Genomic DNA, 14,771 nt, shown 5'->3' with positions numbered 1-14,771 from the left:
TTTGTAGCGTACAGTTCGGGTTGCTGCATCTCATAAAGGATGTTGCAGGAAAAGGTGCAACGAAAATGATCAAAGGGCTGGAGCAACATCCCGAAGAAAGGATGGGAGCTGTTAATTTGGAAAAGGAGGCAGACACAATAGAGGTCCCAGGAACCAGGTGTTGAGGAACCTTTCTGACTTTGCAGACCAGATTCTTATCAGAATCTGCCTCGCAGGCCAATTTGGAAAGGTGGCCAGCGCCTTTCCAAATCCTTTTCGCTCTGATCTTAAAGGCGGAAGCGAGAAGACTGGCCAAAGTCTCTGCGAGGTGTTACGGTAAAAATCTGGGTGCGAGGCTGCTCAGTCACCCAGCTGGTCGGACTAAGTCCCTGCGGAGGAAAATGAGCTCAGCCGGAGACAGGAGCAAGCTGCAGAAGATCCACGTTTATTGCGCAACAGGTTCAAGGCGAGATTGAACAGCGAGAAAGGGGTGACATAAACTTTTGAAACTTCCCTCCATGTCCCAGAATACAGTGCAAAATACATCCCAGTTACATCATGAATACATTAAGAAGAGGTTGGGTTACACAGGATTAACATATGGAGGAGGGAGGGGGGAATATGCAGAGCTGGAGATATGCGCAGATAAGCACATCCTGATGAGAAGACAATGGTCCATGTACTGGCATTTCCTGGAGGAAAGGCTTGGCAGGGTGATTTGACAGGATTAGGGTCTTGACACCTTGCTTGAGGGATTATGGAGGACAGGGGAGGCGTGATGGAGTCCTAGACAAATTGAGCAAATTGGCACGTTGATTTTCTATGAATTTTATAGATTTTAGTCCCTTTTGACATTGACAATTGGAAATAAATTGATATATTGTAGCGAAGAAGAAGATGAAGAAAACATGCCCCCCCTTCCGTATCAGTGGCTTCCCCCTTTTAAGATTGAATCATAGAAGGGACCCAAGGGTCATCTAGTCCAACCCCCTGCAATGCAGGAATCTCAGTTAAAGCATCCCTGACAGATGGACCATCCAAACTCTGCTTGGAAGGAAGGAGAGTCTACAACCTCCCAAGGGAGACCGTTCCACCGCCGAACAGCTCTGACCCTCAGAAAGTTTTTCTGTATGTGTAGTTAGAATCTCCTTTCCTGCAACTTGAAGCACTGGGTTCGAGTCTTACCTTCTGGAGCAGGGGAAACAAGCTTGCGTCATCCCCCACGTGACAGCCTTTCAGATATTTGAAGACGGCTATCATATTTCCTCTCAGTCTCCTCTTTTCCAGGCTAAACATACCCAGCTCCTTCGACCGTTCCGCATAAGGCTTGGCTTCTAGACCCTTCTATTGCCCTCGCTTTTGAGAAGTGCTTAAAGGCAGCTCAATGAACCCATTCCAGCTGAATCGGGACATCAGGGGCTGCCTTAAATCCTTTCTCAGAAGCATTTTTTTAAACTGTTGCAGTGCAAAAGAATGAAATGTCATTGACTTATCCCTCCCTTCCCTTTCGATTTTTGTGACTCTTTCCCCCCAACTCAAATATTACTGAAATATACTCAGAGTCGCAAAGTGATTTCATGCTCTTTATTCAGCTCATAGTGGTGAGGAGGAATGAATGAAAGTCCCCTCAAAGTATCTGCTTTATATACATTATTTACACAATGGGCTGCACATGATTGGCTAATTCCGGAATTCTACTGTAAGCCAATCAGGTTGTGGATTCACTTCTATCTGGAGCATGATTGGGTGGTTCCTGCCAACCAATCATACTGCTGCATTGTTCTAGGACCAATCAGACTGCTGCATTCTGAATCCTATTGTTCTAGGACCAATCAGACTGCTGCCTTTTGGATCCTATTGTTCTAGGACCAATCAGACTGCTGCAGTTTGGATCCTATTCAACTCAGTACATAACAATTACCTATAACAGTAATGTCTCACTCCAAATATGAGTGATATTTCTGAATGATTCTGTTGCGTGAAATCAGAAACTCTGTGTATTTTATTTTTACCAGCAACCAAGATGATGATGGTGATGTTTAAAGCATATTTTGAGGCATCTTCCTCCCTCCTTTATTTAAGTGGGGCGAATGCTTCAAGCATCACTTTTGAAAAGGGGTTTAAGGCAGCAGCCCCGTCCACACCCATGGTCCCATTTTAGCCGATATAGGACCAACGACTGTCTTAAAGTGTTTTTCAAAGGTTCTGCTTCTCCTGCAAGCTGCTGGGTGCCTCTCGCAAAAGAAGCGCAGCAGCTGCACTTTTGAGAAGACTTGACTGTCTGCTTGTCAGCTGATAAGCAGAGATTAAATCCTGCTGCCCAGGCTGCCTGACCCTGTTCCCTGCTGGGAGCAGGGTACGTAGCTAATGCAGGATTAAACCCTGTCCTCCTGCCCATCGGCTGGCATCACCAGGGACATCAGCTGATGAAAGGGGTTTACATGGGGTTTTTTGGGGGGGGGGATGGCTTCGTGGTACGAATGGGACCCCCTGGTCGGCCAAGAATGAATCGGTCATGCTTTTGAAAGCGTGACATTTCTGATTTTGATATACAGTGGTACCTTGGTTCTCAAACGCCTTGGTCCTCAAACAACTTGGAACCCAAACACTGCAAATATCCCGGTTTGCAAACTTTTTTCGGAATCTGAACATGCTGCGTTTTGAGTGTTACACTTCCGTTTTGTGTGTAACGCTGAGGTCTGTCTGGTTTTTCTATTTATTTTGCGTTTTTGTTTTTGCGGCTCTTTTTGTTTTCTTTTTGTGACTGTGTGGAACCCATTTCAGCTACTGATTGATTGATTGTGTGACTGCAGTACATTGTTTATTGCTTTCATTTTATGGATCAATGGTCTCGTTAAATAGTAAAATCCATGTTAAATTGCTGTTTTAGGGGTGGTTTTTGAAAGTCTGGAACGGATTACAGTGGTACCTCTGGTTATGGATTTAATTCATTTCGGGGTGCCGTGCATATACACTTCCAGGTTTGCTGCGGGCATAACCCGAAGATTCTGTAACCTGGAGGTTACGCAACACGAGGTACCACTGTAATCCGTTTTGCACTGCTTTCTGTGGAAAAGCGCGCCTTGGTTTTGGAATGCTTTGGTTTTGGAACGGACTTCTGGAACGGATTGAGTCTGAGAACCAAGGTACCACTGTATATAGCTGTATAGAGACCCAGTGTGGTGTAGTGGTTAAGAGCGGTGGACTCGTAATCTGGTGAACCGGGTTCGCTTCCCTGCTCCTCCACATGCAGCTGCTGGGTGACCTTGGGCCAGTCACACTTCTCTGAAGTCTCTCAGCCCCACTCACCTCACAGAGTGTTTGTTGTGGGGGAGGAAGGGAAAGGAGAATGTTAGCCGCTTTGAGACTCCTTTGGGTAGTGATAAAGCGGGATATCAAATCCAAACGCTTCTTCTTCTTCTTCTTCTTTTGATTTTACATTGCTAATTGATTTTGACCTCCTCCAGAGTCAGAATTTGCTGACTTAAATAAGTCCACAATAAGAAACTAAGCTAGTGATGTATGGAAGTGAGAGCTGGACCCTAAAGAAGGCTGATCGCCAAAGAATTGATGCTTTTGAATTATGGTGCTGGAGGAGACTCTTGAGAGTCCCATGGACTGCAAGATGATCAAACCTCTCCATTCTGAAGGAAATCAGCCCTGAGTGCTCACTGGTAGGACAGATCCTGAAGCTGAGGCTCCAATACTTTGGCCACCTCATGAGAAGAGAAGACTCCCTGGAAAAGACCCTGATGTTGGGAAAGATGGAGGGCACAAGGAGAAGGGGACGACAGAGGACGAGATGGTTGGACAGTGTTCTCGAAGCTACCAACATGAGTTTGACCAAACTGCGGGAGGCAGTGGAAGACAGGAGCGCCTGGCGTGCTCTGGTCCAGGGGGTCACGAAGAGGCGGACACGACTAAACGACTAAACAACAATAACAAGAAGAAGAAACAAGGCAGCGAGGGAAGCATCCTGATCTGCTGGTCTGCTAAGGGGAGGGCTAGAATATTGGCTTCGCATGCAGAAGATCCCAGGTTAAATCTCTGCTCGCATCTCCAGGGGATTGCCCCCTCTCTGAAATCCTGGACAGCCACTGCCAGTCAGTGTGGGCAATACTGAGGTAGACCCAAGGGCCTGGCTCAATATAAAACAGTTTCTTAAAACCAGAGTCCTTTTTGTTGGGGATAATTCAGACTGAAATTCCCAGGTGTCAAAAAAGGTTATTTATGTATGCCACTACTGTGGCCCATGTTTTGTTAGCCCCAAAATGGAAAACGAGCGAGGTCCCAACCAAAGAAGAATGTCAACTTAAGTTGACAAAATATGCGTAGCTTGCACACTTAACATATAGAATAAGAGAACAAGAAGAACATACGTTTAGAGAAGACTGTAAAATGTTTACTGAATATATGGGTGAAAATTGTGTTCCACTTAAAAACGCTGGTAGCATTAAGATAAATTCAGCAGTGTATATAAGTTTCGATGGATGTAACAATGGATTACTGAATGGTTTAGTTCATGTAAATTATGCAGGGATGTATGGTATACGAAATGAACCATAGAAAGAGAAGAAGGGAAGTCATTGATTTAGGGGGGTAAAGGGACCCCTGACCGTTAGGTCCAGTCGTGGCCGACTCTGGGGTTGCGGCGCTCATCTCGCTTTATTGGCTGAGGGAGCCAGCGAACAGCTTCCGGGTCATGTGGCCAGCATGACTAAGCCGCTTCTGGTGAACCAGGGCAGCGCACAGAAACGTCGTTTACCTTCCCACCGGAGCGGTGCCTATTTATCTACTTGCACTTTGACGTGCTTTTGAACTGCTAGGTTGGCAGGAGCAGGGACAGAGTAACAGGAGCTCACTCCGTTGTGGGGATTCGAACCGCTGACCTTCTGATCGGCAAGCCCAAGAGGCTCAGTGGTTTAACCCACAGCGCCACCTGCGTCCCGTCATTGATTTAAGGTTGTCTAAATGAATGTTTTGAAATGTAAATTAGAAAATATTAATAAAAAGTGTGTATACATATATATACGAGAATTAAACCCGTTTGTTTGTTTGGGCTTTAAGAACAGTTACTCTGGGGCAGAGGATTTCGATATTTTCATTTCTTGTCCTAGCAGGTTTCTTAGGGACCAAATTGGTGTGCAAGGAGGTTGCTGTATTATTTAAAGGCTGAGTTTGCAGCTCTCCTTTCAATAGGGACAGTATCCGCTTGCAACGCCTGAACACCTGAAGCTGGTGTTGCCCTGAGACACGAGAACAGTAATTCCCAAGCTGTGAGCCGTGATGAGAGATGTACCACGGCACTGTTAGAAATAAACTTTCTTGTGAGCCCAAAGGATCCACACGTAGGGGAGGCTGCCAGATGCATCTCTGTTCGATTGACTACTCTACCCGTGCCTCTTTCCAGTCAGTTTTCTCTGGGGGCAGCCGTGTCTCTGCATCATCCAATCGCTCCTGATAACAGAAAGGCAAAACTGCCAAGCCTCACAGGAGTCTACCCTTCACACAAAATATGCTACTTCTGCAACCTTTGACATTCCACCCATCTCAATTTCAGTTTCAGTTTCTCATTTCCCTTCTCTTAAATTGCACTCTCCACATTTTCACTAATACAATGGTACCTCAGGTTAAGAACTTAATTCCTTCTGGAGGTCCCTTCTTAACCTGAAACTGTTCTTAACCTGAAGCACCACTTTAGCTAATGGGGCTTCCCGCTGCTGTTGCGCCGCTGAAGCACAAATTCTGTTCTCATCCTGAAGCAAAGTTCTTAACCCGAGGTACGGTTTCTGGGTTAGCGGAGTCTGTAACCTGAAGCGTATGTAACCCGAGGTACCACTGTACACTCATTTTTGTATGGAGTTTTACTCAATATACACACACAGGACAGTAATAAACAAAAAACAGATTAAGACACATGTCAATATACCATGTGTCTTTAAGCTGCAGTTTAAACTGTATTTAAGCTACATTTTAAACTGTATTCTAACTTATGTTTTAATCAACTGTTGTTGTTTTTTTTAAAAAAATGTTTTTACTGTATTTATATTCAGTGTCGGCCGCCCTGAGGGCGGGGTATAAATATTATTATTATTATTATTATTATTATTATTATTATTATTATTATTATTATTTAGGTTTGTCTAAATGAAAAGGCTTTTAGCAAGCCCTGAAAAAAGTACAGTGGTACCTCGGAAGTCGAACGGAATCCATTCCGGAAGTCCATTCGACTTCCAATTTGGAAACCAAGGCGCGCCTTCCTGCAGCCAATCGGAAGCCGCGTCTGACGTCCAGGTTCCAAAGAACGTTCGCAAACCGGAACAATCACTTCCGGGTTTACGGTGTTCGGGAGCCAAAACATTCGACTGGCGAGGCGTTCGGCTTCCAAGGTATGACTGCACAGTGAAAACACCTGCCTGGTGTCAACAGGCAGGGAGATTTCCAAAGTGTGGGCACTCCGACTCTAAAAGATAGATTTCTTACAGCTGTGGAATGAGGGTTATGTGGCACCTTTAACAGAGCCAGTTCTGCAGATCAAAGCAGTCGAGTTGGAATATATTGGGGAAGACAATCTTGCAGGTAAACCGGCCCCAAGTTTCTATCACTTTGTTTTTCGTTTTCATTATTACGCTCTGTAAAATATGTTTTCAATGTTTTCCACACCACCCTGAGATCTCTGGATAAAGGCCAGTACAGTGGTACCGTGGGTTAAGAACTTAATTTGTTCAGGAGGTCCGTTCTTAACCTGAAACTGGGGCCTCCTGCTGCCGCTGTGCGATTTCAGTTCTCATCCTGAAGCAAAGTTCTTAACCCGAGGTACTATTTCTGGGTTAGCGGAGTCTGTAACCTGAAGCGTCTGTAACCCGAGGTACCACTGTATATAAATTGAATGAAGAAGAAGAAGAAGAAGAAGAAGAAGAAGAGGAAGAAGAGGAAGAAGGGAACATATATGTGTGTGCGGATATAGCTCAGTTGGTTAGAGCATGGTGTTGAGAACACTAAAGTCACAGATTCAATCCCCATATAGGACAGCTGCAAACACCTGGATTAGATGATTGTCAGGGTCCCTTCCAACTCTACAGTTCTGTGATTCTCTGGGTGTGTTTATGTGTCTGCCTGCACACTGTTTCGCCAGAGTGGTGCATGCTCTGGTTATCTCCCACTTGGACTACTGCAATGCGCTCTGTGTGGGTCTACCTTTGAAGATGACCTGGAAACTACAACTAATCCAAAATATGGCAGCTTGACTGGTGACTAGGAGCGGCCGCCAGGAGCATATAACACCAGCCCGAAAGGATCTTCATTGGCTCTGAGTACATTTTTGAGCACAATTCAAAGTGTTGGTGCTGACCTTGAAAGCCCTAAACGGTCTCAGCCCTGTAGACCTGAAGGAGCGTCTCCACCCCCATCGTTCTGCCTGGACACTGAGGTCCAGCGCCGAGGGTCTTCTGGCGGTTCCCTCACTGCAAGAAGTGAAGTTACAGGGAACCAGGCAGAGGGCCATAATAATAATAATAATAATAATAATAATAATAATAATAATAATACAGTGGTACCTTGGTTCTCAAACGCTGAAAACCTGGGAGTAAGTGTTCCGGTTTTCGAACGATTTTCGGAAGCCAAACGTGCAATGCGGTTGTCAGCTACTGTTTCCGGGGCACCTGCATCAATCAGAAGTTGTGCCTTGGTTTTCGAACATTTCGGAAGTCAATCGGATTTCCGGACCGGATTAGGTTTGGTGCTTTTGTTTTTGCTATTTATTTTGCGTTTTTGTTTCGTGGGCTTTCTTGGTTAATTTGTTTTTGTGACTGTGTGGAACCAATGTCAGCTACTGATTGATTGATTGATTGTGTGACTGACGAAATAGACAAATAGATAATAGTCATCCAAACAATGACTATCATCAGTGCAGGTAAGAAAAAATAATAATTTTAATTTTTACCTTCTACAATACTGTTTTATTTATTTTATAGTACAGTACAGTGGACCCTTGGGTTACGTTATCTTCGGGTAACGTAATTTCCGGGTTGCGAACGTGGCAAACCCGGAAGTAGGCTTGCTACTCACATGCTTTGCACATGCACAGAGGCGCCGCATGCGTGCGCAGTAGCAGTCCTTCAGTTACGAAATTTTCAGGATACGCCCGGGCCTCCGGAACGGATCCCGTTCATAACTGGAGGTATCACTGTACATTGATCATTGCTTTCATTTTATGGATCAATGGTCTCATTAGATAGTAAAATTCATGTTAAGTTGCTGTTTTAGGGGTTGTTTTTAAAAGTCTGGAACAGATTAATCCGTTTTGCTTTACTTTCGATGAGGAAGCGTGCCTTGGTTTTGGAACGCTTTGGTTTTGGAACGGACTTTCGGAACGGATTAAATTTGAGAACCAAGGTACCACTGTAATAATAATAATAATATATGATACACTTTCTAGCCAGGCAGCAAGACTTGAGCTCTAAAGCAGGGTCATTGAGGAGTGTTGCTAGAGGGGAGATGGCGTAGCCAGAGGAGAGTTCAAAGGGCCGCATAGAGAAGTCTGGAGGGCCACATTGGCATTTTAGGGCCTCATTTCCCCCTACACCTGTTATACACGCTGATCTGGAAGCAGATACCTCCGGGACTTACTTCTGAGTAAACATGCATAATATTGCTCTGCCAATCAACAGGCATTTTCTGAAGTCACCATAACGTGTCGTTTCCCTTCTTGGGTCTATCCTGCAACTCCATCCACTTAGTAGGTATTAACTGTTCAGGATGCCTCACGCTCAATTATTTAAAATTCCGTTGCTATGGTTCCGCAGCCCGGCGACGGGGTTTAAGGCGTCCGCAGATGGCCTTTGGTTTTGAGTTCCCGTTTGCGCTTTGGTTAACTTGGCGCTCCGAGGTATTAGGTTAATTAAAAGCCATGTGTTACACGGGGGAACCGACTTACATTTGTGGATTAATAAGTACCCGAGAGAGCTGTTGAAAGGCACAAAGCGTCGTGGAGCCTCTTCTTGGAATAAGGGGAGCTGGGAGCTCCGGAAGAGAAGATCCCCCCCTTTTTTTACACACACCTCCCTCAGATATGAATTTCTAGCCTCTTCCAAAGCTGGAGCCTGGATCCAGTGTGGATTTCCCTCAGAGGCAGTGCTGAAACAGCAGTGGACTTGGGAAAATGCCGTTTAAACAACAAACAATGTGCGCAGGATCTCATCTGTCCCAGCAAGGAGGCAGCTTGTGACTGAGAAGAGTAAGCCGGAACCTCACAGACGGGGAGAAAAATAGGAGCTGCCGTCTCAGAGAACTATGTTGCTGCTTCTCCAGATAAAGGAATTCGTCTAAGGCTCAAAGAAAGGAAAGAGAGAGAGTTAAGAGCAACCTCTGTGGAATGCCAGCAAGGCTGAATCCACCATGTTCCCAAGCTACGGCAACCCGGCTGTCCATGAGAGGGACCAGAAAAAATGGGCCCTCATCCGTAATGTCAACCAAGTTCTGAAAGCTACTACGCTCCTATCGGTAAGAGACATGCACGCCAGCTCTTGGGTCTGCGTTGCAGGCTGCAATCTTGCTTATTTACAGGTGAAACTCGAAAAATTAGAATATCGTGGGAAAGTTTCTTGATTTCTGTAATTCAACTTAAAAGGTGAAACTCATATATGAGATAGACTCGTGACATGCAAAGTGAGATATGCCAAGCCTTTCTTTGTTATCATTGTGATGATCATGGCATACAGCTGATGAAAACCCCAAATTAACCATCTCAGAAAATTAGAATATTCAATGAAATCAGCAAAACAAGGATTGCAAATAGAGCAAGATTGGACCTCTGAGAAGTAGAAGCATATCTCGCTTTGCATGCCATGAGTCGATCTTATATGTTAGTTTCACCTTTTAAGCTGAATTACTGAAATCAGCAAACTTTTCCACGATATTCTAATTTTTTGAGTTTCACCTGTATTTCATAAAACTTATACACCGCTCAGCCGTCAAAAGACCTCGGAAGCGGTTCACAAAGCGATGAAATTATCGCGAACCATAGTTTAAGACTTAAGAAAAGCTAAAGTCACAATGGGCTGAAATTAAAACTCACACCAGCTTTCTAAGCAACCGGCTTACCCGAGCAAAAATGATTTTAGCAGGCATTGAAAAGCATTTTTGGCGCCTGTCAATTGGCAGGGAGTTCCAAAGGTGTGCTGTGCATACTAAAAGATCGATTGCTTATAAATGCGGAATGGGTGTTATGTGGCACATGTAATAGTGCCACTTCTGCAGATCAGAGGTACTCAGTGGGCGCATTTAGGGGAAAGGTGATCTCATAGGCAAACGGGTCCCAGGTGGTTAAATACTAACAGCAATGCCTTGGACTTTGTGATAGGAATTTTGAGGTCTTAGATATATGGTAAGGTTCATAACCGCACGTACATAGATCAGCACAGGAAGACCGACCTGAAGCCATTTTTATTCCTAAACTGAGCAAATGTTTTCTCTGCATGGTCAAAGTGGAAAAGCCTCCCCATTGTCTTTTCCTTCACAAATCCTGTCTTAAGGGTATGTCTGTGTTTGAATAGGGTGTGAGCCTGTGACCTGGCCCAGGAACTAAGTATTTATCACTACAAAAGAATGGCCAGGCTCCCCAGGCAATCCAATCAAGTAACCTGCCAGACAGAGATAAACAACAACAGGAGAAAACAATATTCAAATTTCTGTTTTAGACCGCCTTTTCTGTTATGTAGGTGTGATGTATCTGGCGGGTGGTCTTAGGTTACACCCCTTCTGTGATGTATGTATGATGTTTCTGGTTGTGGTCTTGATCTACAGGGTGGCAATTTCAAAAGTCTTTATAAGGCCTTGCGCGCCATTTTTCTGGGTCCCTCCTCTCTCCTGCAGGTGAGGGGAGCACCCCTGTTGCAACAGATCAATAAAGATCAAGCTTACTAGCTGCTTTGCTTCTCAATATTCTCTGGTTGGCCTCTGTTATTTTCTCCTACCAATAGGGAACCTATGTAAGGACTCTATATGGGCTCTGGGATACCCCATAAGGGAAAAGGGCAATTTTTGTTTACAACAACTTCACCTGGTAGCAAATCGACAACCCTCACCAGTGTCAGCAATCGTGCTGCAGCATTCTGTGCTAACTGCAGCTTCCGGGTCTCTGTAGAAGATTCCCCATAGTGGACCTTTGTTGTGTCCTGATTTTCTGACCACCTTGGAAAGATGAGCCTGGCAGATTTTGGAGTCCAAAGATTTTAGAGTTGTTTGGGGAGGAAGGAGCACAGCGGCTTGGGGCAGGGCTGGCGAAACTTCTTCCTGTTGTGGGGGATCTTGGGGGGTGGGCAGGCACAGGCCAGTGGCCGGGGGGGGCAGAGCGGGGGGGGGGGCTTTGCGTCATATGCTTCATTCATTCTTCGGCTGTGGCACCTAGTTCTGAAACACCTTCCATTTTCTTTTCCCCCCAAATTTTTTATTGGTTTTCCACATTTTTAGACAAAAAACAAACACAAATCATAACTGAACTTGATCCAATATTAATATCATAGTTAAATGACTTCCTCAAATACCCTTGACTGAATTTCATTATGCATCATTGTAACAGTATTCCAAAATAATATCTCATAAAATGTACTTAATCCTCTTAACAACTTTATCTCTTTTCATCTTAACTTTAAACATATTGTTTTATAATTTCACATATTCAGATCCTTAGCCTAACTATTATTTTACAAGTGTTTAATTTATCTCAGCATATTTAGATAAATAGTCTTTGAATTTCTTCCATTCTTCCTAATGCTCCTCTTCCTTCTGGTCGCGGATGCTTCCGCTCAGGTCGGCTAGCTCCGAAAAGTCCATCATCTTCATCTGCCATTCCTCCACTGTTGGTAGTTCTTGTGTTTTCCAATTCTTGGCTAATACAATTCGAGCTGCAGTTGTGGCATACAAAAACAATCTAACATCTTTTTGGGGCAATTCCAGACCTATTATTCCAAGAAGAAAGGCCTCTGGTTTCTTAACAAATGTGTATTTCAGCATTTTTTTCAGCTCATTGCCTTCCCTTGAGAGGTCTGCTTGGGCCCTCTCAGCATTTCAAAGGTTTTCAACAATAGCTCTTTTTAAGCAAGTGCTTGATGGTTGACTTCTCCTTTGTGTCGGCTGATTGTTTAGGAAAGTTGCCGCTTCACTATGGTTTTATGGTTTTGGGGGATTTGCTAGAAATTGCTTTGTTAGCTTTCCACTAAGCCAGGAAAAGTGCCTTTTTGCAATTCTTGTTTAGTGTACAAAGGTCAAACTCGTGCATCTCCTTCTTGAAATTCTAGGTACGTGGAGAGTTCATGCATCACAAAGGCAGCAAGAGAAATGTGTGTTTGATATCTTTCTTCTGACTGTGCCTGGTGCCTTCAGTGTACAGCTTTTGTCATATGCTAAAGACTCACCTTTTTATATTATTATTATTATTATTATTATTATTATTATTATTATTATTATTATTGAATTTTCTGTTTTACAATTTAAAACACTCACTTTTACAACCTTAAAATATCAATGACTTCCCTTCTTCTCTTTCCATGGTTCATTTTACATATCGTAAATCCCTGCATATTTTACATAAGCTAAACCATTCAGTATTCCATCATTATTGCATCCATCAAAACTTATCTACACTGTTGAATTTATCTTAACGCTGCCAACGTTTTCAGCTGTACGCAATTATTTACCATATATTCAACAAACGTTTTCCAATCTTCTCTAAATGTATGTTCTTTTTGTTCTCTTATTCTATATGTTAAATGTGCAAGCTGAGCATATTCTGTCAGCTTAAGTTCCTATTATTATTATTATTATTATTATTATTATTATTATTATTATTAAAGTTATTACCGCTTTGCCTGCAGTCCTGCTCTCCTTTGCTTGTTTTCCATCACATTTCCTCAAAAATTAAATTTCCTCTTGTGTTTCCTTCCAGGGAGATTACGTATGGATGGACCTGAAGACCGGGCGGGAATTTGATGTTCCCATCGGAGCAGTGGTCAAGCTCTGTGATTCTGGGCAGATCCAGGTTCTAGACGATGAAGGAAATGTATGTAAGATGGAAATGGAAATTGACGGTCTTATTCTGGCTGTGTCTTCCTCCTAGGTCTTGCTCTGCCGTGAGAGATCACCATTTCGTATTGAGGAACACGAGTGCTTAAGCAGACTCCATTCGCAACCGGATGTTCAGCAAACATCACCCTATTTTTCACTCTATAAGACGCACCAGACCACAGGACGCACCTAGTGTTTGGAGGAGGAAAACAAGGAAAAAAATATTCTGAATCTCAGAAGCCAGAACAGCAAGAGGGGTCGCTGCGCAGTGAAAGCAGCAATCCCTCTTGCTGTTCTGGCTTCTGGGATAGCTGCACAGCCTGCATTCGGTCCATAAGATGCACACACATTTCCCCTTACTTTTTAGGAGGGAAAAAGTGAGTCTTATAGAGCAAAAAATACGGTATTTTATTAAATCCACTTGCAAATTGCTTCCCTGCAATCTTTAAGTGTCCTGTTGGGAGTGCAACAGCAGGGATCATTCAATTTGTAATTTGGGAGTTAATTCTGTTCTCAGTCAACTACTCAGTACTCTGTGTGTGTGTGTGTGTGTGTGTGTGTGTGTGTTGGAAACGTTGTTTACCAACCAGGCATGAAGATTACAGAGGCGGCATTTTTTCATCTCCGCCAAGCTAAGCAGTTGGCTCCTTACCTCTCTCGCCCTGACCTAGCCGCTGTGATCTATGTGACGGTCACCTCCAGGCTTGATTATTGTAACTCGGTCTACGTGGGGCTGCCCTTGAGATTGACCCAGAAACTCCAGTGGGTGCAGAATGCCGCGGCGAGACTCCTTACGGGGGTGCTGGTTTAGACCTTTAAAGCCCTATATAGCCTAGGACCCTCGTACCTACGGGACCGTCTCTCCTGGTATGTCCCACGGAGGACCTTACGGTCTTCAAACAAAAATATCTTGGAGGTCCTGGGCCACAGGGAGGTTAGGCTGGCCTCAACCAGAGCCAGGGCTTTTTCGGCTGTGGCCCCGACCTGGTGGAACGCTCTTTCACAAGAGACTAGGGCCCTGCGGGACTTGACCTCTTTCCGCAGGGCCTGCAAGACAGAGCTGTTCCACCAGGCCTTTGGCCAGGGCACAGTCTGACCCCCTCCTTTGGTAATCCTCATAGAACTCTAGCCCAATGGTTACCATTAATTTGATTTGAACTGATTTTATAATGAATTGATTTTAGAATGCTGTATTATTTTACTGTTGTTAGCTGATTGCGTGATCTAACTGGCCCCGCAAACCTCTACAAATGCTGTTACACCTGATCACACTGTCTGCTTTTTCTTGTCTCTTTCTAACTGCCGGCACACTCTGCTCTCCCCCCTGCCCTTTTGCAGGAGCACTGGATCTCCCCCCAGAATGCCAGCCACATCAAGCCTATGCACCCCACCTCCATCCACGGGGTGGAGGACATGATCCGTCTGGGAGACCTGAACGAGGCAGGCATCCTCCGCAACCTGCTCATCCGCTACCGGGAACACCTGATTTATGTGAGTGTCGCAATAGGTCATGCTTCCCTTTTGCTCCCTGTGTCTGTGCCAGACTCATCCCCTCTTAATCAGACTTTATTTGCAGGAAATCATAACAACAACAACAATTTATTCATTTATTTGTTCCGTTTATATCCCACCCTTCCTTCCAAAAGGAGCCCAGGGTGGCGAACTCACCCATAACAATCCTTACCACCACCATTTTAAAAAGCATTCTGTTGTTGTTTAGTCGTTTAGTC

At 44.4% G+C, this 14,771-nt stretch overlaps 1 protein-coding gene across 1 annotated transcript in view; it reads left to right on the top strand.

The window, feature by feature from the left end:
- Nucleotides 1-14,771, top strand: part of MYO7A (myosin VIIA) — a 159,473-nt gene that overhangs the window by 37,525 nt on the left and 107,177 nt on the right. Inside the window, exons 3-4 of the mRNA XM_083609483.1 lie at nucleotides 12,923-13,036; nucleotides 14,380-14,532. Of these exons, the coding sequence (XP_083465609.1) occupies nucleotides 12,923-13,036; nucleotides 14,380-14,532 (267 nt within the window). The remainder of the gene's footprint in view (nucleotides 1-12,922; nucleotides 13,037-14,379; nucleotides 14,533-14,771) is intronic.

Source organism: Podarcis filfolensis, assembly GCF_964270895.1.
Source record: "Podarcis filfolensis genome assembly, chromosome: 4".
In the NCBI taxonomy this organism is placed as follows: Eukaryota; Metazoa; Chordata; class Lepidosauria; order Squamata; family Lacertidae; genus Podarcis; species Podarcis filfolensis.
The sequence above is the reverse complement of the archived record's forward strand: the minus strand, read 5'-3'. Positions and strand labels throughout refer to the sequence as shown.